The sequence below is a fragment of the Mus musculus genome, chromosome 7 (assembly GCF_000001635.26).
Source record: "Mus musculus strain C57BL/6J chromosome 7, GRCm38.p6 C57BL/6J".
Lineage (NCBI taxonomy): Eukaryota > Metazoa > Chordata > Mammalia > Rodentia > Muridae > Mus > Mus musculus.
In genome coordinates, this window is record NC_000073.6 from 28,276,581 (window position 1) to 28,302,047 (window position 25,467).

The window sequence follows — 25,467 nt, forward strand, 5'->3', positions numbered from 1 at the left end:
TCAACAGTGTATTACACTCAAGTAAGGGAAGTGCTGCCACTGCGTGGGGGAAAGAGGCATGGAAGTGCCGAGAGAAACGGCTACACCAACCGTAACGAGCAAAAATGAAGAAAATATGCCAGCAAGATGGATCACTAGGTAGAGGCATTCACTTGCCAAACCTGACAACCTGAGTTTGGGTCCACATGGTAGGATGGAACTGACTCCTAAAAGTTATCTTCTGATCTCCATACACCTGCCGTGGCTCGAACTCGTGTGCGCACTCAAAGCTAAATGTGACACAGAAGCCAGAGTAGAGCACAACTGACTAGCACCTTGAGTTCAATAAGGTTGGAAGGAGAGAAGGCCACGACGTTGACCTTGACCTCCACAGCTGCACGGTTCCGACTTACACAGACACACTAAAAAACAGTCCGGAGATTAAAAGCACTTTTTCTTTCAGACAACCCAGGTTCAGTTCCCAAAACCTGTGTGGTAGCTCAAAACTACCTTGCTTCCTCCCTCCCCACCTTTCCTTCCCCCTCCCCTCTCTCTCTTCTCTGTCTCTCAGATAGGGGTCAAACCCAAGACCTTACACCCTAGGCAAGTTCTCAGCCACTGAGCTATCTCTAGCCCAGTTCACAAACACCCTGGAACTCTAGTTACCGATACCGTCTTCAGATTTTCTTAGGATCCAGACACACATATGGCTTACATATACAGATATGTAACAAAACATCCATATATGTGTTTGTTTGTTTGTTGAGACGGGGTTTCTCTGTCCTGGATCTGGCTCCAGAGATCCACCTGCTTCTGCCTCCGGAGTGCTGGTATTAAAGGCGTGCGCCGCCACCACCGCTAATTCCAGTTTTCTGGAGGCAGAAGCAGGCAGATCTGAGTGTATATATGAGTTCCAGGCCAGCCAAATGTACATGGACGCTGCCTCAAACAAGGCAATAAAATAATAATAATAATAATAATAATAATAATAATAATAATAATAATAATAATAATAAATTAAAGTATGTGATGCCGCCCCTGCTGGTTCAGAACTTGAGGCGGCCGTGGCGGTAATGGCACATGGCACCCCTAGAGGGCGATAGAGGTCCGGGCACCCGTCCTTGCGCAAGCACTTTTGTTTTCCAGGGCGCCGAGGCCCGCGCATGCGCACATCTTCACGCTGCCGCCGGAGCCGGTGCTTCTGAGGATTCAACGGTGGCAATGTCCGAGCTTCCCGGAGAGAGCAGGATCCCGGACCTGAGCCCCATGAACGGCGTCGGCGACGTCCTGCAGGTGGGACTGGGCGGAGGCAGTCCGGTCCCCGAAGCCCAGGAAGACCCGCTGGCCACAGCCTCCCAGCCCATGGCGCCGGCCCCGGGCCTGGCTCCCGGGCAGTTCCCCGGCGTGGCGGGCCTGATGGCGATCCCGCACGTCCACGCGCCGCTCCTCCTCCTAGAGCTGTACGAGCAGCGGATGTTCCAACACTATCTGCACACCAACCCCCTGATCCCCACCAGGCTGCTCCACGAAATCGAGGAGCGCCGCCGGCTGTTCGTGGAGGGCTGCAGGGCCAGGGAGGCGGCCTTCGACGCCAACCCCCCGCAGATGGACTCGCACGCCCGCGCCTTCATGCTGGCGCTCACGGCCTCCGACGCCCGCGGCCCCAACGCCGACTGAGGGGTGGCCTTCACCTATAACCTCCGAGGAAGGAGGCCGGAGGACCGGACTTCAAGGTCATCCTCCGCCATGTAGCGAGTTGGAGGCCAGCCTGGGCTACAGGAGACTGTCTTTTAAAAATAAAAAATAAAAATAAAAGATTGGTGGCCAGGAAGTCAGGTGACTCCTAGAATCAAGGGCAAAGGCAGATGTCTGGGCAAATGTCATGAGGTGGGGAATCCATGCCAGAATCCAGCCGTGGGCAGGGTGGAATGAAGCAGGCCGGGAGAGAGAAGGGCACTTGAGGCTTGAGGCTGACAAGCAAAGAGGACTCTTCTGACTTCCACCTTGTGACTGTCAGCAATCTTTCCCTCCCCTGCATTTGTTGAAAATCATGGTTGCTTCACTGCGAAGGACGATGGTTTTGCAAAGATGAAGTCTAAGAAATATCAATGAAAAAGACCATAGAAATCAGCGGAGATGCGGGAAGAAACCAGGGGATGTGCTTGCTAGATTCTGTTCCTCCCGGGTTTTACTGAGTAAGAAGAAAGCTGTAAACCACTTGGACATTTCAGAATTGAGGGTCGTCCCATCGTCAGCTGACAAGATCCATGTATCGTTACTTCTTGTGTTTGATGTTCTGTAGACGAGTTGTAAATATTCAGATAGGGAAAACCATGTATGTGTTGTGAGATGAATATTTTTCCAGACCTTGTGTAGTTGTAACCATGCGGAAATAGATGAGTGATTATTTAAATAATACAGACACAAGACTCAAATTCTGCAAAAGATACTATGGGAAGTTAAACTTATCTGCCAAATTGAAAATAGGTATCCATACAGATTTGTGTTTTCTGTAGGGTTTTTCAAACAGATTTTATAAGGCATATATGAACTGGTACCAGTCTAGTTATCCCCCAATCTTGGGTGCTGAGGATGGACCCCAAGCCTTCTTGCCCTGCTCCCATTCCTTCTGAATCAAGGTAGGGTAGGGTTTTGGCTCAGTGGTTAAAGGTGTCTGCTGCTAAGCCTTATTACTGAATTTGATCCCTGGACCCAAGAGGTGAAGGTGGAAGAATCCACACCCATTTCCTCCAAGCACCACTGGTGCACATCCACGTGCAATGTAAACAAATCTACATAGTACGTACATATATCAGCATCTGAGGTTTGATATGTTCAGTTATCATGGAAGTAATTCTATATAGGTTTTTTTTTTTAATGACTACTATTTAAGTCTGTATCAACATATTTAATGAACTAGTTGTCTTCTGGACATCTGGGTTGTTTGAAAATGTTTCCTTTTGGTTGTTTTAAAGATTTATGTGTATGTGTGTGAGCCTGCATGCATACGTGTGTACCGTGTCCATGCAAGAGACTGAGGAGACCAGAAGAGGGTGTTGGGTCTCCCAGAACTACAGTTTCAGGCAGCTGTGAGCCCCGATGTTGGTTCTGGGAACTGAACCCACTCCACTGAGTCATGTCTCCAGTCTTATTTTTTGTTGTTGGAAATAGGGTCTCTCTTTGTAGCTCTGGCTGGTCTAGAACCTGCTAAATGGGTAGACCAGGCTAGCCTTGAACTCACAGAGATCCTCCTGTCTCATACCTAGCTATTATGTGGTTTTCTGGGGGGTGGGAGGAGGGGAAGGGGTTGTTTTGGGGTTTGTTCATTGGGGTTTTTTGTTTGTTTTTTTGGTTTGTTTCTTTGTTGTTGATTTTTGAGATGAGGTTTCACAGAACTGTGGCTGATGACGAATTCCTTGATCTACTTCCCAGGTCCTGGAACTAAGGGTGGGTCACTGCCCCTGGCGTTGCTTTGGTAACATTCTGTGTTGCGTTTGCTCTTTCCTTAGACTTAAACGGAGCAGTTACAGGGCAAAAGCATTGCTGTTTGTCTTAAGGATTCCCTGCCCTCTTTGTGCCTCTGTCTACTTCCATTCACCAAGGAACTCTGGGCCTCTTTCTCCACAACAGTCTTGGCTTTGGGAAAAACTCACACTAAGAGCACTGACTGCTATTCTGAAGGTCCTGAGTTCAAGTCCCAGCAACAACATGGTGGCTCACAACCATCCATAATGAGATCTGATGCCTTCTTCTGGGGTATCTGAAGACAGCTACAGTGTACTTACATATAATAAATATTTTAAAGGGGGGGGGGCAGTCGGAGATGGGTGTGATGGCACACCCCTGTAACCTCAATGCTAAATACTCTGGAGGCTGAGACAAGCTGGTCCAGAGCTTAGGCCAGGGATGGCAGGCGGCACATGACCTCAATCCCTGCACACAGCAGCAAGCAGATCTCTATGAGTTTGAGGCCAACCTGGTGTACCCAAGTTCCAGAACCACCTTGGTTCCATAGTGAGATCTTCAAACGATAAAAAGTCTAGAGCAGCCTGTGCAATTGAGCAGAGAACTAGAAAACGTGCTCAGTGGGTAAACGGTTTGCCAAGAAGCCTGGTGGTCCCGGGAACCATGTGAAGCTGCAAGGGCTGGCCCCTCCAGAGGTGTCAGTCACTCTCCACATGCGCATTACCACACAGTAAACCTTTAACTCACCCACCCCTCTGAAGTAGGTCACGGATGGTTTCTCAGCCTTGACGGCATTTGATGCTTCTGTCCTGCAGGGATGTTTGTAGCTGTACAGGCTCAACCCTTGCTGCTTCCTGCCTGATGCACAATGGCCTTGCCACACGAGTATAGTTGACAGCTCCAGTCTCAGACTCAGAAAGCTAGGGCAGGATGGTTGAGTTTGGGGCTAGCCTGACACTTCATTGTGAGACCCCCATCTGGGGGGAAAAATGTTGGCCACTGTGAATGGTAAAAGGGACATGCTGACATCAGCCTTCACTGGGACACTTGCAGCTCTGGGAGCACCGGGTCTTCAGAGACTTGTACTCTCCCCTATTTTGACAGGGAGAGGGGTTCAAGACAGGGTCACTGGGTAACCCTGGCTGTGCTGGAACTCCATAGACCAGGCTGACCTCAAACTCAGAGATCCACCTGCCTCTGCCTTCTGAGTGCTGGGACTGAAGGCGTGTGCCAACACCACCTGGCCTTTCTTTTTTTTTTTTTTCCTATAATGCAACATTAGGATCAGTGTGACAATTTCTTACCAAAACGGGTGGCATTTTTATTTGACCTGCATTAAATCTCTACATGAAGGACTTGGTGTCTGCACTAAATCTTATGCAGCCGCGTGGTCGTCTCAATTTGCTCCATGGCCTTGGGTTTTAAAGCTTTTAGAGGTCTTGAAGCATTTTTTGCTAAGAATATTTTGGGATTTATGGCTGGTGTGAATGAGGTTTTGTTTGTAAATGGCTCCCGGCATCCAGCTTGTCCAAAACACCTTTATCCATTACACTGCACCATCTTGCCTCCAACATCTCACAAATAAACCCTATCTTTTTTACTTACTTTTAAAATATTTATGCATATGAGTGTTCTGTTGGCATATTTGCAGAAGAGACCAGAGTTCATGACTACAGATGGTTGTGGGCCACCATGTGGTTTCTGGGAATTGAACTCAGGAGCAGCAGCCAGTGCTCTTAACCGCTGAGACGTCTCTCCAGCCCCCAATAAATTATATTTTTTAGATAGGATCTCACTACACATGTAGTAACCCTGGCTAGCCTGGAACTCACTATGTAAACCAGGCTGGCTTCTAGTTCACAAAGATCCTGCTGAAATGCTGAGATTAAATGCATGTGACACCACCTCAGACAGTTTTTTAAAACTCAGTAGTGGGCTGGCGAGATGGTTCAGTGGGTAAGAGCACTGACTGCTCTTCCGAAGTTCCTGAGTTCAAATCCCAGAAACCACATGGTGGCTCACAACCACCCGTAATGAGATCTGACGCCCTCTTCTGGTGTGTCTGAAGACAGCTACAGTGTACTTATTAATAGTAATGAATAAATCTTTGGGACTGAGCAAATGGAGTTGACCTGAGTGAGTGGGGCGACCAGAGCAACCGGAGCAAGCACAGGTCCTAAAAATTCAATTCCCAACAACCATATGAAGGCTCACAACCAGCTGTACATGTACATACAATAACTAAATAAATCTTTTTTAAAAGCTCAGTAGTGGGGGCTGGTGAGATGGCTCAGCGGGTAAGAGCACCCGACTGCTCTTCCGAAGGTCCGGAGTTCAAATCCCAGAAACCACATGGTGGCTCACAACCACCCGTAATGAGATCTGGCTCCCTCTTCTGGAGTGTCTGAAGACAGCTACAGTGTACTTACATATAATAAATAAATAAATCTTTAAAAAAAAAAAAAAAAAAAAAGCTCAGTAGTTTTACAGCATCCTATTTTAAAAATTTAATCTGTGTGTGTGTGTGTGTGTGTGTGTGTGTTCTCCCTACATATATGCCTGTGCCTAGTGCCCTCAGAGTGAGTGTGTGTGTGTGTGTGTGTGTGTGTGTGTGTGTGTGTGTGTTCTCCCTACATATATGCCTGTGCCTAGTGCCCTCAGAGGCCCAAAGAAGATCTAGGATCCCTTGGAACTGGAGTTAGAGGTGACAGTGAGCTATGACATAGGTGCTGGGAATTGGACCTGAGTCCTCTGGAAGAGTTTAATTTCCCAGAACCCACGTTAAGATGGAGAGTGAGCCGAGCAAGCAGGGTAGCTTGTCTCTTTAATCCCAACAGTTAGGCAGAGTTCTTGGTTTGGATCTTTGTATTTAAAGCCAGCCTCCTCTACACAACAAAACCCGGGACAGCCAGGGTTGCACAGAGAAAAAAAGGAAAAAAGTGGAGAACTGATGTCACAAAAGTTTCCTCTGATCACGTACACAAGAGTAATAACTATCGGGCTGGAGAGATGGCTCAGTGGTTAAGAGCACTGACTGCTCTTCTGAAGGTCCTGAGTTCAAATCCCAGAAACCACATGGTGGCTTACAACCATCCGTAATGAGATCTGATGCCCTCTTCTGGTGTGTTTGAAGACAGCTACAGTGTACTTAGATATAGTAATAAATAAATGTTTTTTATTTAAAAAAAAAAGAGTAATAACTATCAAGTCACTCAAATTTCTAAAATATTTTTAATTTGAAATATATTTTTGGAAAGAGAAGAAAGCTTTGAGATCAACCACAATCCCTCTTTCCATTTCAATGGTTTGGTTGGCTTGGCTTGGCTTGGTCGGGTTGGGTTGGCTTGGGTTGGCTTGGGTTGGCTTGGGTTGGGTTGGTTGGTTTGGGTTGGGTTGGTTGGGTTGGTTGGCTTGGGTTGGTCGGGTTGGGTTGGGTTGGTTGGCTTGGGTTGGTTGGTTTGGGTTGGCTTGGGTTGGGTTGGTTGGTTTGGGTTGGTCGGGTTGGGTTGGTTGGCTTGGGTTGGCTTGGGTTGGGTTGGTTGGCTTGGGTTGGCTTGACTTGGGTTGGGTTGGTTGGTTTGGGTTGGGTTGGTTGGGTTGGTTGGCTTGGGTTGGGTTGTTTGGGTTGGGTTGCATTGGGTTGGTTGGGTTGGGTTGGGTTGGGTTGGGTTGGGTTGTTTGGGTTGGGTTGCATTGGGTTGGTTGGGTTGGGTTGGGTTGGGTTGGGTTGGGTTGGGTTGGGTTGGTTGGGTTGGGTTGGCTTGAGTTGGGTTGGTTGGCTTGGGTTGGGTTGGCTTGGGTTGGGTTGGTTGGTTTGGGTTGGTCGGGTTGGGTTGGTTGGCTTGGGTTGGGTTGGTTGGGTTGGGTTGCATTGGGTTGAGACAGGGTCTCACTAAGTAGCTCTGACTGTTCTGAAACTCAGGGATCTGCCTGCCTCTGTCCCCTGAGTGCTGGGACCTGAAGGTGTGAGCCAACACTGCCCACCTGGCATCAACTTTTAGCTGTGCCAATAGGATCAAAAGCTTTCCAAACATGTCTTGAATTAGGCTGTTGGAAATGAAGGCATGACAAAAGTTACAGACTGGCTTTGACAGTATGAGGAGTCGAGGCTGGACTGCCAGGAACCTTGTATTCCTCTAGCCATATATCCTGAGTGATTTAGTCAGCTTCCCATCACTGACCTGAAGTACTGGAGACAATCAAGTGCTCTTACAGGGAGGAAAGCTTCACTTTGGCTCATAGTCACTGGCCCTTTGCCTTGGGCCTGTGTTGGCACGGTACATCATGGCTGACCCCATGGTGGAGGGAAAGCAAGGAGAGAAAGGAAAGGTCTGGGTTCCCAGTGTCCCCTTCCAGTGCACATACCCAATAGCCTAACTTCCTCCCACTAGGCCTCACCTCCTAATGGATTTCTACTACCTCCCAACAGCAGCACAGCCTGGGGACCAGGCCTTTAGCATATGAGTCTTTAAGGGCATAGTATGGACCTTCCTCGTCCTTCCTTGTCCTTCCTCCCAGCTCGGTCTTGGACCAGATGGGGGAGATGCTGAAGGCCTAGGTGACAGCCTCAGACCCCAGGTGTAAGTGTGGTGGTGATAGCAGACATTGTCAGACGCTGACACAGGGAAGCAGTTTACATTTTTCTTTACTCTCCCAAGCCCCACCCAAGCCCCAGCCACCATCAGAAAAGGACCTGGTTTGGCAGCATTTCAGCCCTTCTCATCATCCTGCTGAGGCTCCTGAGATGGGGAGAGAGAGAAAACAAAACAGTAACGATGCCCCATAAAAGGATTAGTAGTTCTGTAGGGCTTTGTGTTCTAAAGCTGTCCATGGATCAGATACCCATTTTATAAATATATACACACACATATATACATATATATACACACACATATATATATACATATACATACACATACATACACATACACATACATATACACCACTGAGCTACATGTCCAGCCCGTTTGTGGTTGGTATGTGGAGTGTATGTGCACTTGTGTGTATGGGTGCACGTGTTGTGTGCCTATATACTACATGTGGAGGCCAGAGGCAGATGTTAAATATCTTTTATCCCACTCCAACTTATTTTTTTGCTAAGGTTTATTTTTCTTTCATATGTTTGAGTGTTGGCCAGCATATAAGTCTGTGTATACCATGTGCACACCCAGAGCATGAAGAAGCCTGAAAAAGGTGTTTGATTCCCCAGAATTGGAGTTACAGATGGCTGTGAGCCAACATGTGGGTACTGGGAATTGAACTCAGGACCTCTGCAAGAGCAACGCAGTGCTCTTAACCCCTGAGCTGTCTCTCCAGGCGGCACCTTATTTTTGACACAGGGTCTCAAGCACACGGTTTCAGCTAGACTGGCTTGGCGGTATGACCCTGGGATCCACATAGTCTCTGCCTTGAACCCCAGAGTCACAGGAACACGTGGGCATGGCCAACTTCATACCCAAGTGCTGTGAATCTGAACTCAGTTCCTCTTTCTTCACAACCAGTGCTCTTCCTCACTGAGCCTGCTCCTTAGCCTCCCCAATCTTTTGGTTTCTTGAGGCATGCCCCGAGGAGCCCATGTTGTCCTCAAACTCCCAGTGAGCCGTATCCTGCCTCAGTTTACCTAGTGCTTGTAAGTAGGATTACAAATATGAGCCACCATGCTCAACTGTAAAAAAAAGATATTTTTGAGACCCTTGACTGGATATTAGATAATCTGAAGACATGCCTTTTTCAGGCATCATAATGGCCTCATATTCCCATTTTTTAAAACTTTTCTCTTAGAACCAGGAGGTAGCCCACACCTGTAATCCCAGCACTTAGGAGGCTGAGGCAAGGGATTCTTGAATTTTAGGCCAACCTGAAGTAATTATTAGCTCACAAAGTCTAGAAATAAAAACTTCCTGTATCGGGCTCAGAAGTGGAGTGGTTTCTTATGATGTACCAGTGAGGGACTGGGGCATGACTCAAAAATAGAGCACCTGCCCAGAATCCCCCAGTGAGGGCTGGGGGCGTGGCTCAGTGGTAGAGCCCCTGCCTAGAATCCCCCAGTGAGGGGCTGGGGGCGTGGCTCAGTGATAGAGCCCCTGCCTAGAATCCCCCAGTGAGGGACTGGGGGCGTGGCTCAGTGATAGAGCCCCTGCTTAGGAGGTCAAATCTCTGCAGCTCATGCCTCACAAATTCAAGGTGAAAGTCAATGCTATTTAAATCATTGCAGACATCTTTTAATATCTCAAATATTTTAATATCTTATAATAATGCCAGATTGCCTTTGTGTGCTGTGTCTACAATCTATTGCAGATCAACATAGCCCAACACACTAGCCACATCTTACTGTTGAGGAGTTGAAATGTGTTATGGCATCTAAGAACTGGTTTTTTAATGATTTTAGCTTTACTTTTTTATTTTGAGACAGGGTCTCTCTATGCAGTCCAGAATGGCCTCAAACTCACCTCAATCCCCCTGCCTCAGCCTCCTGAGTACTAGTACATTACAGGCATGTGCTACCACACCCTATCTCAAAATAAGACAGGAGAAGAAGAAGGCTGTGGATGCAACTCCAATGTAAAACTCTCACTTCCCATGTGTGAGGCCCAGGGCTGATGCAGGACATTAGGTCATACTGTGAGCCCCAAAAATGTGTCACTTACTGAACAACTCTGGTTCTAGCTGTGGTCTGGCTCAGCCCTTAGCACACACCTTTAATCCCAAACAACGAAGGTAAAGTTAGTTTGTAGAAGGGAGCACCCATGTTTGAAAGTGATGTCTGAGTGGTCAAGTGATGAATCAGGGAAAGAGTTAACAGAACAGGGTCTGCCCGGTCTCACGAGCAGAGACCGAAAGGGAAGCTACTTAAGGGAGCAGAGCAGAGAGAGAGAGAGAGAGAAGGGAGGGGGAACTTTACTGGTTCAGTTGTATGAGGCCAAGCAGAGCAATCCAGGGAGAAGCTGAGAGAAGCCAGACTGCATCAGTCGGCTGGGAGAGGAGTTTGAGCAGAACAGCTGAGTTGAACCAGCCTGCCAGAGATCAGAAAGGACTAGAAAGGGGTGAGTTTATTCAGCAGTAAGTCTCAGAGGCTGAAGACATTCTAGGCCTAGATAAGACTGTACAGAGGCTAGAAGCTTCCAGGACTGGGCCTACGGCAGCAGATGGAGGAGGAAGTCTTGGAGATGACAGTCACGTCAGGATCCTAAACGTTACTTTACACAGGTCAATCTCCAGCACTGCAAGGAGACGGGAGGAATGAGAAGGAGAGGGCCTGAGGAGTGGTGCAGTTGCTAAAATGCCTGCCAATGTACGCAGGCTCTGGCTTCACTCAGCAAAACCTAAGAAACTGCGGATGGTGGCCACGCCTGTAATCCCCAGCTACTGGGAGGTGAGGCAGATGGATGCATGGCTGAGGGTCATTCTCAACTCATAGCAAGTTTGAGGCCATCCTGGGTTAGGTGAGACTCTGTCTCGAAAATGGGGGGTAAGGAGTTGAGGGGATAGCTCAGACCTGTAATGCCAACACTTAGGAGGCTGAGGCAAGGGGATTGCTGGGAGTTCTAGGGCAGCCTGAACAACATAAAGGCTTCTAGAATAGGCTGAGCTCTGCAGTAAGGCTGTCTCGCGTGATGGGGAGCAGTGATGGGGACCCTCACTGAGTAGAGGGTGCCTGTTGCCAAGTTTGATGATCTGAGTTCAGTCCCCAAAAACCACTCTGTGGAGGAAGAGACTCCCACAAGCCATCCTCTAACTTCCACAAACACGTTATAGCATTCATGTGTCCCTCCCTCCAATATAAAATAAAAAATAAAAGGTGTGATGTGCCCTGATTTCAAGGGTGAGGGTCAGCTGTGAGCGGTAGTAGATCCTAAATATTGCCCTGCCCCGTTCACTTACTTGCATGCTTCCTCCTGGCCCTCCACAGCACCTCACTCATGTCCCCTCCGTTGCTGCTGCTACCTCTTCTTGATCTCTTCGTCAATAGCACCCACAAGTTTCTTCAGACCGGACTCATCCACAAAGCCATCACCTTTCTGGGTATAGAGGAGAAAGACTCCAGACATGACCCGACCTCCCGGCGCCCCATCCCTACCCTCTGCTCCCAGAAATTACCTTCTTGGAATGGATCAGCTTCCCATCCACAAACACTTCAAACTCCCCTGTAACCTGGGTAGCTCTTTCCTCCTCCTGCCAGGGGAATGTTGTGGGTGGAGGAGGCTGAGGGCTTGGGGGGGTTGGGGGGGTCTGGGAACCCCGACCTCTCCTTCTCCTCAGGCTACCAGTACACTTACAAACTCCAGAAGGTTTGGGAATTGATGCTCCAGGGTCCTTTTCAGTATAATGTACTGAGAGGGAGGACAAGAGGTTATGGAGTCAAAGGGTCACAGGAGAGAGAGACGGGCACCCCCTTCCAGTCTTCCTACCATTTGCTCCCTTACATTCTGAGGGAGAAACTACTCACCCGAAGGCCATAGCTTCAGAGGCCACTGCAAGCGGAGAGCAGGAGAGGGAGGCAGGAAAGAAATAAGGGAGACGTTATAGCAGCAGTGAGCCTGAATCTGGCCCCAGCCTTGCCTGCTTGGACATTCCCCCACTCCCTTGGTACCTTGCGGGGGGGGGGGGGGGGGAATCCTCCTCCTTCTTACCTTCCTGAGTGCCCACATAACCGTGCCCATTATTCCTCACCCTTTATCCCCCACCTTGCCCAGCTACAAAAACCTCCTTGCTGGTCTTTCAGCTCGCTGCATTTGTACAGGTGTGCACTGGTAGGTGATTGCAGAGTGCTCCTCCCCAGGATGTTTGTGGCTCCTCTCCCTTCCTCAGGTCACTTCAGCAAGGCCGTCTTGACCCTCCCAATAGAAACTGTGACCCTCCCAGATGCCTTCCTGTACATGCTGGCTGTGACATATTGCCTGCCCCTCCATGTCACAGCTACAAGGACAGGAGTCTCCACCTGTCCATTGCTCAGTGCCTGGTGCCACAAACACCTGATGAGTGTGTAACAACAGCTGTCAAGCCAGCTGTGGCGCTCCACATTTTAATCAGACTCTGTGGTTTCCAGGCCAGCCTGAGCCACATAGCGAGTGTCCCAGGACAGCCAGGGCTACACAGGGAGACGAGGAGGAGGAGGAGGAAGAGCAGAGAAAAGAGAAGAGAGAAGAAAGAAGAATGGGGAGAGGAAGGAGGTAGCAAGAGGGAGCCAAGCTTGGGAAGAGGAGAAACAGACACGGTGTGGCAGGGGAAGCAGAGGGAAGTTGCCTGGTCGGGCAGAGGATGGAGGAAACGTGTGAGACAAGGGCCTGGAGTCTTCCAGAGCAACAGAGGCAATAAGGGCACAGTCCTGACCTGTGCTACTCCACCCAGGTCACTGCATGAGCCTGAGGCAGCATCTGAGAGCTGCACTCAGCTCCAGAGCCTCTGTGCTCATTCACCAGCTGCCCCACTCCATCCCCCGTCCCCTCCCCCACCCACTCCCCTTCATTCAGCAGCCTCCTTCCTCTTCTCTGAGAAGTGGCCGCTCAAGGGTCACCATGGAGTGAGACCATCCCGACCACCCAGCTCAGCTCTGAGGTGGACAGCCTCTCCTCCTTCCTCAGGAAGTACCTCTCTGCTCACAGTTCTGCAGGCTGGCATGGGGTGTGCATGGCCTGGCCTGCTAGGGAAGTGCTCAGGGCCCTCAGAGTGAAGCGCAGCAAAGAATGGGAACGGATTCCCAGTCATAAGAATCAACCGTGAATGCATGGATGGATGAATGAATGAATGAATGAATGAGAATACAGTTTAGACCCATCCATCATGTAAATGTTGAATGGATGAAGGTGGATGAAGCTTCTCGCTTCTACCAATAGAATGAATGAATGTATGAATAAGAGTGAATGCATGCATGAAGTTAAGAGACAGGAATCAAGCAGCTAAACGAATGATTCTGACTGCCAGGTGGGAAACGCCCATCAATGAATGAATAAAAGCGAATGACAGCAGTCATGTTACTCATACAAACGTTTGAAGGAAGAGAGGCGTGAATAAAGCCTTAAGTCAATAAACATGCAAATGAGTGAGGAAAGATCAAAGACAGAAATCACAGGGGTTCGTGGGAGTGAATGAAAGAAGCCAGGGTGGGAAACCGATCTCAAAGGGACAGACAAGTGGTGGTCAGAACTCTGTGGATCTGCCTCCCTACCTAGCGCGCCCACCTGGGCCTGCACACACACACACACACACACACACACACACACACACACACACACACGCCCAGAGCTCCAGCATCTGCCGGCTCGGCTCCCGTTCTTTCGCGGGTAGGGGGAGCCCCTCACCAGTACATCACACGGATCAAGATTCTGTTGGGCGTTGGGACGTCCTCGCTGGTGGATGGGATCTCCTTAGTGGAACCGAAGCTGGGTGCTGGGGAAATCGTGGAGAGCTTACCCAGACCAGGGGTTTCCTTCAGCGGGGAGGCCAAGAACTCTAGTGTAGGGTTGGGGCCCGGAATGGGGCCCAATGTACTGGAGGCCATGGCAGTAGAAGCCAAGGAGTCTATGGGAGAGGCGGTGTCCGGTATGGAGCCTTGTGTCTTGGAGGACGAGGGAGTGAGCACTGGAAGGGGCCCCTGGATGGCCTCCGCTAGGCTGTGGATCGAGGGTTTCTGATTTTGAGCGAGTGTGGGATCCTTCAAGAGAGCGCTAGCAGCCCTGGAAGAAAGGGGCTGTGCCGTGGGCGAGGCCAAGCTCGGGAAGAACCTGCCTGGAGAGATCTTAGGAAAGACCCGACCTAGATTCGGGGCCCGGACTGGTGCTGGAGTCCGCACCGGTGCTGCATGCCGGACTGGAGCTGGAGTTGGGGCTGGGGTTAGGGTTGGGGCAGGGACTGGGGCTGGAGTTGGGAACCGGATTGGAACAGGGTTAGGGACTTGGGCAGGAGCCCGGACCCGGATGGAAGTTCGGACTGGAGTCGAGTTGTGCGCTGGGTTCGGGGCCCTGACTGGGGTCGCGGTTCGGATGGGAGCGGGTGTCCGGGCCGGGGTGTTTGCCCGGACTGAGGAGGGAGCGGGGACCCGCGCCTTGTTATTCATGGGGACCAGGTGAGACCCGGGTACCCCAGGCTAAGCGTCCCGCCTCGCCCTGCTTCCTTGAGCGAGGAGAGCTTTCGCACCCGAGGATTCTAAAAACCGAAGCAACCACGAGCAGGCACTGTTACACCGGGTTCCAGTCAGGCGGAGATTCCAAGCTCTGCGCCAGGGAGGCGCTGCTGTCTTCAGATCTCACCGAATAGACACCGCCCCTGTCCCTATCCCCACCCAGCAGGAGCCAACTCTGCCTAGAGCTTCCCATTGCCACCCTGACACTCATGCGTTTAGCTGGTTGAGTTCATTAAGCGCCCTCCTAGCGCTGGGGATTCCGGGGACAATGCATCTCTGCCCTCCTTGCTTCCTGCCCATGATAGGAGGTCACACCCAGTATGAGAGTGACAGCCTAAAACCGTCAGTGCAGTGGAGAATACCAGCACCCATATAATTCAGAAAGGAGGCACCTCTCTGCAGGATACGAGGTCCGGAGAAAAATAGCGACAACCCACACAAATAATCCAATTTACTCCCGGGGAGTGGTCAAAGTGAGACTCTGTCTTCTTCATGCTGTATCCCCAGCTCCTAGAACAAGACCTGGATCAACCAATCCTGTGGAACCCGAGTTAGGGAGATAAAGTGGAAGCTGGCACCAGGAAAGGGGACAAGTTTGAGAAGTGGAGTATAGGCAAAAGGCAGAGGTGACAAGGATTGGAGCCAGGGACAGTGACCATGTAAGGCCGACTAGACTTCATTCTGAGGCTCACAGAAGGATGACTTAACAGGGGTTGTGGCTCAGTTAATAGAGTTTTCATAGCATTCACAAAGCCCTGGGTCCAAGTCCCCCGTGCCACACAAACCAGTTATGTTGACTCAGGATTGTAGCTCCAGCACTCAGGAGGCAAGTGGATCAAAAGTTTAAAATCACTCTCAAGTAAAAAAAAAAAAACAAAAACAAAACAAAAAAAAAAAAACAAAACCAACCAACACCCCCCCCCCCAAAAAAAAACCCTCAGGATGCACATAACCCTGTTGATGTCTCAAGAGATGTCAGCCTCTGCCTGTGGCTTTGGGGCAGTATTTCTAAGCCAGGGAATATCCTTCTGGAAGGGGGGTGGGGCATACATAGACCAGCCAATCCACAATAACGTGGATAGTGATGACAGCCTGGGGCCACATTGTGTCAGTTCTGCCCCAGGAGGGCTATTAACTTTATCTGCCTGACCAAGACCTCATGAAGACTCTAGGCCCCAGAATGCAATGTACATTTCGTGACCATTAACGTGCTGTGTTGCCAGACGTCAGTGCAGTGGGTGCTTCCACAGGAAGAACACACAGATGTTTGGACTAGGAATTGACCTGGACCCTGGCACATCCCCTTCTCTAGTTGGCTGGGTTTTAAACGTATTTTTTGTTTTGTTTTGCTTTCTGTTATCTTTGAGAAAGACACACAGCTATATAGCTTAGGCTAGCCTTAAACTTACAATCCTCCTGCCTCAGCCTTTTTTCCCCCCCTTTCTGAGACAGGGTCCCATTATGGATCCTTGACTATCCTGAAACTCGCTCTGACAAGGCTTGTCTTGAACTCACAGACAACCACTGCTCCTGCCTCCCAAGAGCTGGGGTTAAAGGCATGTGCCATCGTGCCAGAATCTCTTGGCTAATTTTAATTATATTTTAATCTAATTACCTGTGCTACAGCATAACCACAAGCCTAAAAACTTTTAGTGAGCCTTCTATCAAAGGACCAGGCCTAGTCCAGCGTGGTGGTGCCTGCCTGTAATTCCCAGTGTGCAAGATGCAGACGCTGGAAAGCTGCTGCAGTTTGATGCTAGCTTGGTTGGCAATCCAGTAGATCTACAGAGTGAGTGGCTTCCAGGGCAGCCAAGGCTACAAACCCTGTGTTGAAAAACAACACAACTGGAGAGATGGCTCAGCGGTTAAGAGCATTGACTGCTCTTCCAGAGGTCCTGAGTTCAATTCCCAGCAACCACATGGTGGCTCACAACCACCTGTAATGGGATCTGATGTGCTCTTCTGCTGTGTGTGAAGACAGAGCCCTCATATAATATAAGTACCTGTTTAAAAAGAAAAAAACAACAGAAAAGAAAGGAAAGAAGAAAGAAAGGAAAGAAGAAAGGAGGTGGCTCTCAACCTTCCTAATGTTTCAACCCTTCAATACAGTTCCTCATGTGGTGACCCTCAACCATAAAACCATTTCATTACTACTCCATAACTATGACCTTGCTGTTGTGATGAATCATAATGTAAATATCTGATATGCAGGATCGGTGATGTGTGACGCCTGTGAAAGGGTTGTTCAACCCCCGAAGGGGTTGCAACCCACAAGTTGAGAGCTACTGGTTTATACAATGAGCTCCAAGCTATCACAAGATGCTGTCTCAATTTAAGAACAACAAAAACCTACTATTCCCCTTATGAGACAGCTCTCTTAGTTTCAACATCAAAAACAAAGTTCACCTGTTGGAGTGGTGCACGCCTTTAATGCCAGCACTTAGGGGGCAGAAGCAGGTGGATCTCTGTGAGTTCGAGGCCAGCCTGGTCTACAGAGTTCTAGGCTGGCCAGGGCTTTTACAGAGAGGAAACTCTATCCTGGGAAAATAAAAAGTTCTCAGCCTGATGTGGTTGAGCAAAATAAGAACCTTTATAGATGTCTCTGGGGAGATGAGAAAAACTAGGTTATAAATAAGCAATATGTACAATAAAGCCCTTTCAAAGAGTCTCCAGTCGGTAGGGGGAGGTAGAGATTGGACACCACAAAGTAAATAAAATCATTCAGGCTCCATCTCCAGGCGATGATAGAGAAGGGACAAGATAGAGAAGGGGCAGGATCAGGCCTGAAAAAAGAAATGAGAAAGAAGCGTTAGAAAAGATATTGAGGGTGGGAGGAGCTGGCTGCCACTGAGCCAAGTGTCCAAAGCCTGGAACGTGGGAACGTGGGTCGAGGATACCTCTCGTGCATAAATGGAAGGGGCTGGTATGACATAAATGGATCTAGAGTCTCCATCTTCAGGATGATTCCAGTCAGCCGACGAACTGTGGGAGGAGAGAAACGGGGGACAATTCAGACCCCACGAATTCTCATTTTTTTATTTCCCACACCCATCAAAGAGGGAAACCGCAGACTGGCAAGGGAGAATTCTGCAATGACCCCATCAGAAGAGGGCTAGGGCTAGAACACCTGGGTAAGAAAGTCCAATCCGATAGAACCAGACCAGTCAATTGGCCGCAGTGACAAGGTGTGTCGCCCTCACCTGGGGCCATCCCCAGCACCGTCTTGTAACCTCAGGTTGTTGAGTGCATCCGGGAGCGTGTGGACCGAAGGCTCCCGGGTCCCAGAAAGCAGGCGAGTCCCGGTATCCTGGCCAGGACCTCGGCGGCGAACGTGGATGACCAAGAGTGCGGCGCCAGCCAAACCGGCGGCCACCAGCAGCCCCAAGGCGGGAGGCAGAAGAAAGCGCTGTGGATCCGCCTGCCTCAGGCCCCGCGGGGCGGCGGGCACCGCGTCCGCGCCGTCCGGGCGCACAGCGAACTCGCATCTCACGCCCATGTAGCCGGGCGCGCAGGCGCAGACCAGGCCAGAGAAGTGGGCGTAGCAACGGCCTCCATGCGCGCAGGGGCGGGAGGCGCAGGGGTCGGCGCGTTCTCGGCAGTCGCGCCCGCCGAAGCCCAGCGCACAGGAGCAGCGGCGCGAGCCGCCGCCCTCCACGCACGTGCCGCCGTTGGCACAGGCGCGGCCGGCGCAGTCGTCCAGGTCGTGCTCGCAGCGCGGCCCGGCGAATCCCGCGCGACAGCGGCAGCGCAACGCGTGGCCCAGGTCCAGGCAGAGGCCGCCTGCGGGGAAACGGTGTCAGCGCCAACCGATCACCCACACCCTGCACCCACGCACCCACTTGTGTCTTTTCTACTGTTGGACCATACTTTAGAAGTTCCCGGTCTGAATATCTAAAGAGCCACATCCATGCCTTTTTAAAAATTTGAACAGGTCTCGGTATGTGGCCAGCTTGGAACATAGGGTCCTCCTGTATTCTCCCCTCAAGTGCGGGGTTACAGGTGCAAGGCTGCCCATGGCTTCTTGAACCTAATCACCTCTTTCCCGCTCCTTTCTCCCCCGCCCACCCTATTTTCCTCCAGGTCTCTCTCTCTCTCTCTCTCTCTCTCTCTCTCTCTCTCTCTCTCTCTCTCTCCTCCATTCCAGCCCAAAGCCCCTGTGCCCTGTGCCCTCATCCAGCCCTGATGCCTCTGAGACCTGAGAGTGGGCAACAGAGCCCCTGGGAAAAGGCAGCTACTGGTACTTGCAAAAGGGCATTGTCTAGTACCGTCCCTTCTGTCACTCAGTCAAAGGAAACAATTAGCCCAGGTGAGCTTTGAATTTATGGTTCTCTGGCCTCGGCCTCCAGAGTGCTAACATGTTCAACTGTAAACAGTATTTCAGACTCAATTATCTACCAGGGTCTTCACATTCATCTTATTTAACCCTTGGTTTGGGGTTTTGCTGCTGTTTGTTGGGGGCTAGCCTGGAACTTATATATAGCCCAGAATGACCTTGAACGCCTGATCCTCCTGCCTTCACCTTCTAGAGTGCTGGGGTTTATACGCGCAGCTTGGCTTCATGTAACCATTTAACACCCGTGTCAAATCGGGGTTCTCCCCAGCCTAGAATCTTCCTGGGCTCCATCTCACCCAAGTAAAAACCGAAATCCTCCCCCCCCCCCCCCAGGGTTTCTCTGTGTAGCCCTGGCTGTCCTGGAACTCACTCTGTAGACCAGGCCGGCCTCAAACTCAGAAATCCGCCTGCCTCTGCCTCCCAAGTGCTGGGATTAAAGGTGTGTGCCACCACTGCCCGGCCCAAAGTCACTATCACCATCCTAGCAGGTTACCTGGTCTGCCCCTGTCACCAGCCTTAGCTCATCTGTCACCAGTCTGTTCTGGCCACACTGTCCTCTCTCTTGAACCACAACAGGGATTTTTGGCTTCTTACTCTGCTAAATTCCCAACACCTAAATTAAAGCCTGACAGGCAGTAAAATCTTAAAGACCTAGGAGATGAATATTCTTCCTGTTTCATGGGGGGTGGGGGGGTCATGTCTCCAGGACATAGGGTACACAGGGCACACAGGCTGTATTTCCCACCCAGGATCATCTGAGTCATGCAGAGACCCCATCCCACCCCTAGCCGCTCTGGCTTCCCCACCTCACCATTCTGACATGGCTGCAGGCTACAGCGGTCCACCCTCTTCTCACAGTTAGAGCCTTGGAAACCAGGTGGGCAATGACAGACATAGGCAGAGTCAGGATCTTCACCGCCAACACACAAGCCGCCATTGAAGCAGGGTCCATCTGCGCACGTGACCCCGCTCACCTCACATCGAAGCCCGTAGAATCCCCGGGGACAGGCACATTCAAAGGAGCCAGAGGTTTCCTGAATAGAGAGACAAGCTGGCTTTGGGCAAGAGACTCCTTGGAGCCAAATCTCTTCCTTCTATACCACTATGGGTGGCTTAGTTCATCCCCAAGTCCCAGGGTATAGAATTTCCCCCAGGAACGCTGCTCTTCGATCTAGTCCATGTTGTTATTCCTACATGTGAAATCCTAGAGTGGGTGAAGCTCTGGAAACCCGGAAAGCTGTTCCCATCACAACTGAGCCTACCACATGGCACCTACCTGCCCTGCCCCCCCATACACACACACACACACACACACACTACTCACTTCCCCCATGAGAGCAATTTTAAAAGACAGGTCTCTCTGCTCTCTGTCCCCGGAGGCCTGGATGACGTAGAACTCAGGAGCCTCAGTGTCCCAAGTGCTGGGGTTACAAGAGTGAGCCACACCACACCTACCACCACGAGAGCTTCTTTCCTGCCCCGACCCCCACCTGAAGACGAGACTCGTCATCGTGCATGTGCAAGGCAAGTGGTCAGACACTGAGCTGTGGTTCCATCTTCCCCACTAAGCTCCTTAGTGTGCGAGGGATTGAACCCTGGGCCTCTTTAATGTTAAGAAAGCGCTTGACTCCTGAGCTGGGACCCCAAACCCTCACTGGTGGACAAGTGCGCTATCCCTGAGCCACACACACACCCCTCCTCCTCCCCCCACCCCCTTATTGGAAGATTCTAGGCTGGCCCTCTGCTGAGCCACGCCCCTAACCCCCTCACTGGTAAATTCTAGGCAAGGGCTCTTACTACTGAGCCCTAGCCCAGCAAGGAGGCTTCACCGAGCTCCCTTTCACGGGCCCTCTCTCTGTAGCTTGCATCTCGTCTCGCCCAAGCTGTCGGTGTCAGAAGGCCCGCCGGACTCTACTCTCCCAGCGACCTCCTTCCCAGCTCCGTTCCTTTGCTGCCTCCATGCCTGCCACTCGCCTGGCCTGCCCTCTCTAGCTGCCTCCTGTTTGCTCTGCCCAGGGCCCATCCTCAGGAAGCTGTCTGATGCCATCACCTTCCATATGTGCCCCATCCTAAACCTTTCAACTCACAGAGACCCCACAGGGTATCATTAATGCTGCTCACACACCTTATGACACTGCCAATTTACTTTTTGCTTTTCAATACCATTTCATACCCTAATCCTGCTTTAAGGTCCAAGTTGCAGGCAGGAGAGCCTGCCTCCGGGAAGGCTACCAGATAGTTGCACCCGGGCTTCCTCCCGGGCCAGGGGAGGAGGGGGAGGAGGCCCGTGCTGTAACTCACAAGGTAAAGTTCTAATCAGGTCAGCCATGGTGATGGTGACACAAACCTGTAATCTAGCACTCAAGGTGGCCGAGGCAGAAAAATTAGGAGTTCTAGGCCAGCCCTTTGTTAATCAGAGTTCCAGTGAGGGTTTTATTTAGCTAAAACCTATCTCAAAGAAAGCAGGGTGTGGTGGGCTATCTCAAAGAAAGCAGAGTGTGGTAGCACACTCCTTTAATCCCAGTGTTTATGAGGCCTAGATAGTTCTCTGGGAGTTCAAGGCCAGCCTAGTTTACATAGTGAGCTCAAGTCCAGCAAGGGGCTACACAGTGAGAGCCTGGGGTACGGAGGAGCTGCCAGGAAGATAGTTCAGTGGGTAAATGGTTTCTGTGCAAACATGAGGACCTGAGGTCAGATCCCTAACACCCATGTAAAAGCAGGCTCGGTGGTGCACACCTCCGATCTCAGTGATGCTAAAGGAGTAAAGACAGAAACACTGACCAGACAGGCCGGCCGAACTGGCCAGCTCAGGCTCAGTGAGAGTCCCTGACTCAAAAATTAATTGAAAGCCGGGCGGTGATGGCGCACGCCTTTAATCCCAGCACTTGGGAGGCAGAGGCAGGCGGATTTCTGAGTTCAAGGCCAGCCTGGTCTACAGAGTGAGTTCTAGCCAGGGCTACACAGAGAAATCCTGTCCTCGAAAAACAAACAAAACAAACAAACAAAAAAAAAAACAAAAACAAAAACAAAAAAGATACTGACACTACAGCTGCCCCCATTGGCACATGGGTTCCCATCACAAGGTCCAGGCCCAGGTAAAAGGCATCCAGTGCTGGCAGGACCAGGAACCCTGGAGTTCAGGCAGCTACTGGTGGAGACAGGGACCGTGCAGAGGGGTCCAGTCCAGCCCTCCAGGCAACGGCATTCATCAGGCTCTTCACAGTAGCCGTGCTCGGGGCTGCAGCCTGGTCGACACACAGCTGCAGGAAGCAGAGGAGAGGCAGAAAGAACAAGACATGAATGCTAGAGCAGGTTGGGACCCAGGGCCCTCGGTTCCCTAAAGGAGATCAATGGGATATGAGAAGGAACTAGGATCCGCGCTTAAGTAGTAGCGCAGGGCACGCATAGGGACTCACACGGGGCTTCGCACTCGTCTGGGAATGGCGTGCAGGGTCGCAGTCCCGGGCCACACCGCGAGGGGGCACTGCGTGAGCGGCACAGGCGCGCGCAGGCGGCCCCGACGGCGGGCGGCTCGCACCGCGCGCGGTAGGAGAAGTGCAACTCCCATGTGCCTGTGCGCTGCACATCGCGGGCCCACGGGCCCCCAGCCGCCAGGCGTCTACGGCCGACCACACGTGCTAGCAGGTTCCAGGCGGGCCCTGCGGAAAGAATGATGTAGAGCACTGAGATTCAGGTCATCCCCACCCCTCCTGGGAATTCCTGGTTAGGTGAAGAGTAGAAGCCCTCCTTAGCAAGCCTGCCCTCCCCTTAATGCACCTAGGGACCTGCATGGCATATCTAGTGTTAAAATAACACTAACTCCTAAGATAACTCCTGTATTTGTTAGAATATTAAAATAGGAGACTTCTAACATCTTGTGCCATCAATAGCTACGGACAGGATCTCCAAAAGTGAAGTCATAGCGCCCCCTCAAGGTCTTATGCGTAGTGGCTCCACTCATGTCTAATCCCAGCAAAAGCCTCACAAAGGGCAGAGTTAAGCCAGATGGATGGCCTAGTACCAATGGAGGAGCCTTATCCAGAAAGCTAAAAAGAGACAACCAACCTCAAAATGGTGGTTCATGCTCACAACGCCAGCACTTGGGAGGCGGAGGCAGGAGAACTGTGAATTCAAGGACAGCCTGGGCTACACAGCAAGTTCAAGGCCTGTCTACATTATGTGACACCCTGTTTCAAGAAAAAGACTTAAATTTTAGGTGCAGCATAGTGGGGATAATTCCTATAATGGGCATTTTGAAGACAGTTTGGGCTACATGAGACATTGTTTCAAATACAAAATCAAGGCCAAGGAGATGGCTCAGAAGTAGAGTGTCCCAGGAATCTACTAGGGACTAGGAGCAAGGCTCAATGATGGAGTCTTGCATAGCATATGGGGAGTTCTTCTCTATTACAACAGATAAGATACAATAAATGGATTTTGGAGCCCTTTGTCTCATTTTGGGGTCAGAGATGCTCAACCTCTCTCAGGACATGGTCTTTACATTGCTACCATTAGGAATTTTGAATTATATTTATACCCAGATTGCCCACAGATCCAAAACCACTAGCCCAGCACCACATCCTAGGAGCTATGATGACATCACAAGCCCAGCAGGAATGCTCCACTTTAGAGGCAGCCCATTATCAGTCCTGAACTCAACACTGCCCCTTCCTACCCGTGAGACACCCACCTCCAGCATGCTCTCCCAGCTGCTCTCTCCAGGTTTCAATGACGAGGGAGAAGGTGCCCTGGTTGGACAGAGAAGAACGAAGAGAGGAAGCCGGTGGTCAGGGAAGCTCACTGACCTCCAGAACACAGCACGGAGTCTGGAAGCCAGCTCTGGGACTGAGCTACGGAGCATTCCCAGAAGGAGCTGCCCCGGGAGCCAGGAGCATTTTGGTCTCATTCTGGATACGCCATTGTGCCAAGTGTGTTTGCACATACCTGTAATCCCAGCGCTCAGGAGGCTGAGATAGGAGGGTTTCAAATATGAGGTTAGTTTGGGGTATCTAGCAAGACCCTGTCCAAAAGGACATACTAAGGTGTTCCCATCTACAGGTGAGGAAATAAAATATGGAAAAAGTTCCCAACAATGTCTACATTTCAAATACGGGCCCTGATTCTTTTTGAGATGTGCAGGGTACAGGGATGGGGACCAGGATTCAGTAAGTGACCTGATGTCCCAACCAAAAGAACTAAGGCTGGAAACATGAGAGATTAGGTGACCTCAAGAAAGTGCTTGAGAGGAGCCCCAGGTCCAAAGAAGAGATCTAGAATAAAGACAAAGACCCCAACTCGACTTGCTATTGCACCCCATAACTCCAGCACTTGGGAGATGGGAGTGAGTGAAGACAGGAGGATCAGGAACTCACGACCAGATTTAGCTACATAGTGAACTCAGAGACAGCCAGGCTTGTCTCTAAAAATACAAAACAAAATACAAACAATAACAACAAAACAGGATGAGAAGAGGATTCACTGGGTAAAAAACACTTACTGAAAACCTTAGTCCAACCCCCTGGGTCCCACATGGTAAATAAAGGGCAGAACTGAAATTGTCCACATATCGCTGTAAAGCGTATTCGTGAGTATAACACACACACACACACACACACACACACACACACACACACACACACACACAACCACAAAAAGATGAGAAGCCCAGTTTTAAGACATCCCTGAAGAGAATAGCGGAGGGGGTCTGGGAATGTGGGTTTCGGAGAGGAGGGGGTAGTAAAGGCTCTGGGGCACGGGATGGTGTCGGGAGCTGGGGGGGGACAGAAAGAGGTGGAGGTTGGACTCACCGGCCAAGCATCGCGGAAGGGCACACGTACGAGGCCATCAGGCAGCGGCAGGGCAGCCGCTGACTCTCCGGGGTGCTCCGTATAGACCGGGACGCTCGTGCTCAGTGCTGCGCCCAGGGCGCACAGGGACTCGGTGGCCTCCTGGGAGACTCCGGGCTTCAGGCAGACCCTGAAGAAGAGGCGGCAAGGGCCTCGGGCGTTGCAGGGGGAGCGTGGGGTCCCGAGGCCTGGGCCTGGCCCGAAAGAATGAATTTGTAGCTCGAAGACACCAGCTGGCAGTGCCTGGGACAGAGAGGGCCACAAGGTTAAGGGACCTAGGTATCTGTGTGCCCCATGAAAGTCTCTAAGACCTCCAGGTCTCGGCCCAACCCCATCTGTTCCTTTCCTTTCTGTATCTGACCTGAGGAAGAAGAAAAGCCAGGATCAGCGTCTGGGAAAGCGGAGACACCTGCAGAGAGACCATTGCTTTGGGGGACAGGATGGGGAAATAGTCTCAGGAGTCGCAGCTGCTGGATGCCGGAGTCTTATATTTGAGGGGACGCTCCGCCCCTTCAGGCCAGTCTTTTAGCTACCGGCCGAGAGGGGTCCCAGGGAAAGGGATACAGTAACTCTATGTGGGCGACTTGGTGAGGTTCATCCTGAGTGTGATTGCATGCGCCAATCTGAAAGCGGCAGGGGTTAATTTCTAAGATACTGTGCGTACTGAAGTGGGAGAACGGAAATACAGGTGCATTCCTCTCTATCATGTATGTACTTATGTGAGC

At 50.9% G+C, this 25,467-nt stretch overlaps 3 protein-coding genes across 3 annotated transcripts; 1 reads left to right on the top strand and 2 right to left on the bottom strand.

The window, feature by feature from the left end:
• Positions 1–1,125: 1,125 nt before the first annotated feature.
• On the top strand, positions 1,126–3,549 carry Eid2b (EP300 interacting inhibitor of differentiation 2B). The gene has a single exon (NM_001177427.1). It carries the CDS (start codon positions 1,201–1,203, stop codon positions 1,654–1,656), a length of 456 nt encoding a protein of 151 aa, NP_001170898.1. The 5' UTR covers positions 1,126–1,200; the 3' UTR covers positions 1,657–3,549.
• Positions 3,550–8,071: 4,522 nt separating this feature from the next.
• On the bottom strand, positions 8,072–14,606 carry Selenov (selenoprotein V). The gene is made up of 6 exons (NM_175033.4): positions 13,743–14,606; positions 11,891–11,915; positions 11,721–11,774; positions 11,542–11,616; positions 11,326–11,462; positions 8,072–8,183 (listed from the first exon to the last, which is right to left on the bottom strand). The coding sequence occupies exons 1-5, from the start codon at positions 14,495–14,497 to the stop codon at positions 11,385–11,387; spliced, it is 987 nt and encodes a 328-aa protein (NP_778198.2). The 5' UTR covers positions 14,498–14,606; the 3' UTR covers positions 8,072–8,183; positions 11,326–11,384.
• A 2,368-nt stretch (positions 14,607–16,974) lies between these two features.
• Positions 16,975–25,205, bottom strand: Dll3 (delta like canonical Notch ligand 3). Its single transcript, NM_007866.2, has 9 exons — positions 25,104–25,205; positions 24,704–24,985; positions 23,587–23,644; positions 22,313–22,555; positions 21,939–22,156; positions 19,708–19,930; positions 17,764–18,343; positions 17,461–17,545; positions 16,975–17,346 (listed from the first exon to the last, which is right to left on the bottom strand). Exons 1-9 carry the CDS (start codon positions 25,164–25,166, stop codon positions 17,341–17,343), a joined length of 1,758 nt encoding a protein of 585 aa, NP_031892.2. The 5' UTR covers positions 25,167–25,205; the 3' UTR covers positions 16,975–17,340.
• Positions 25,206–25,467: the final 262 nt, after the last annotated feature.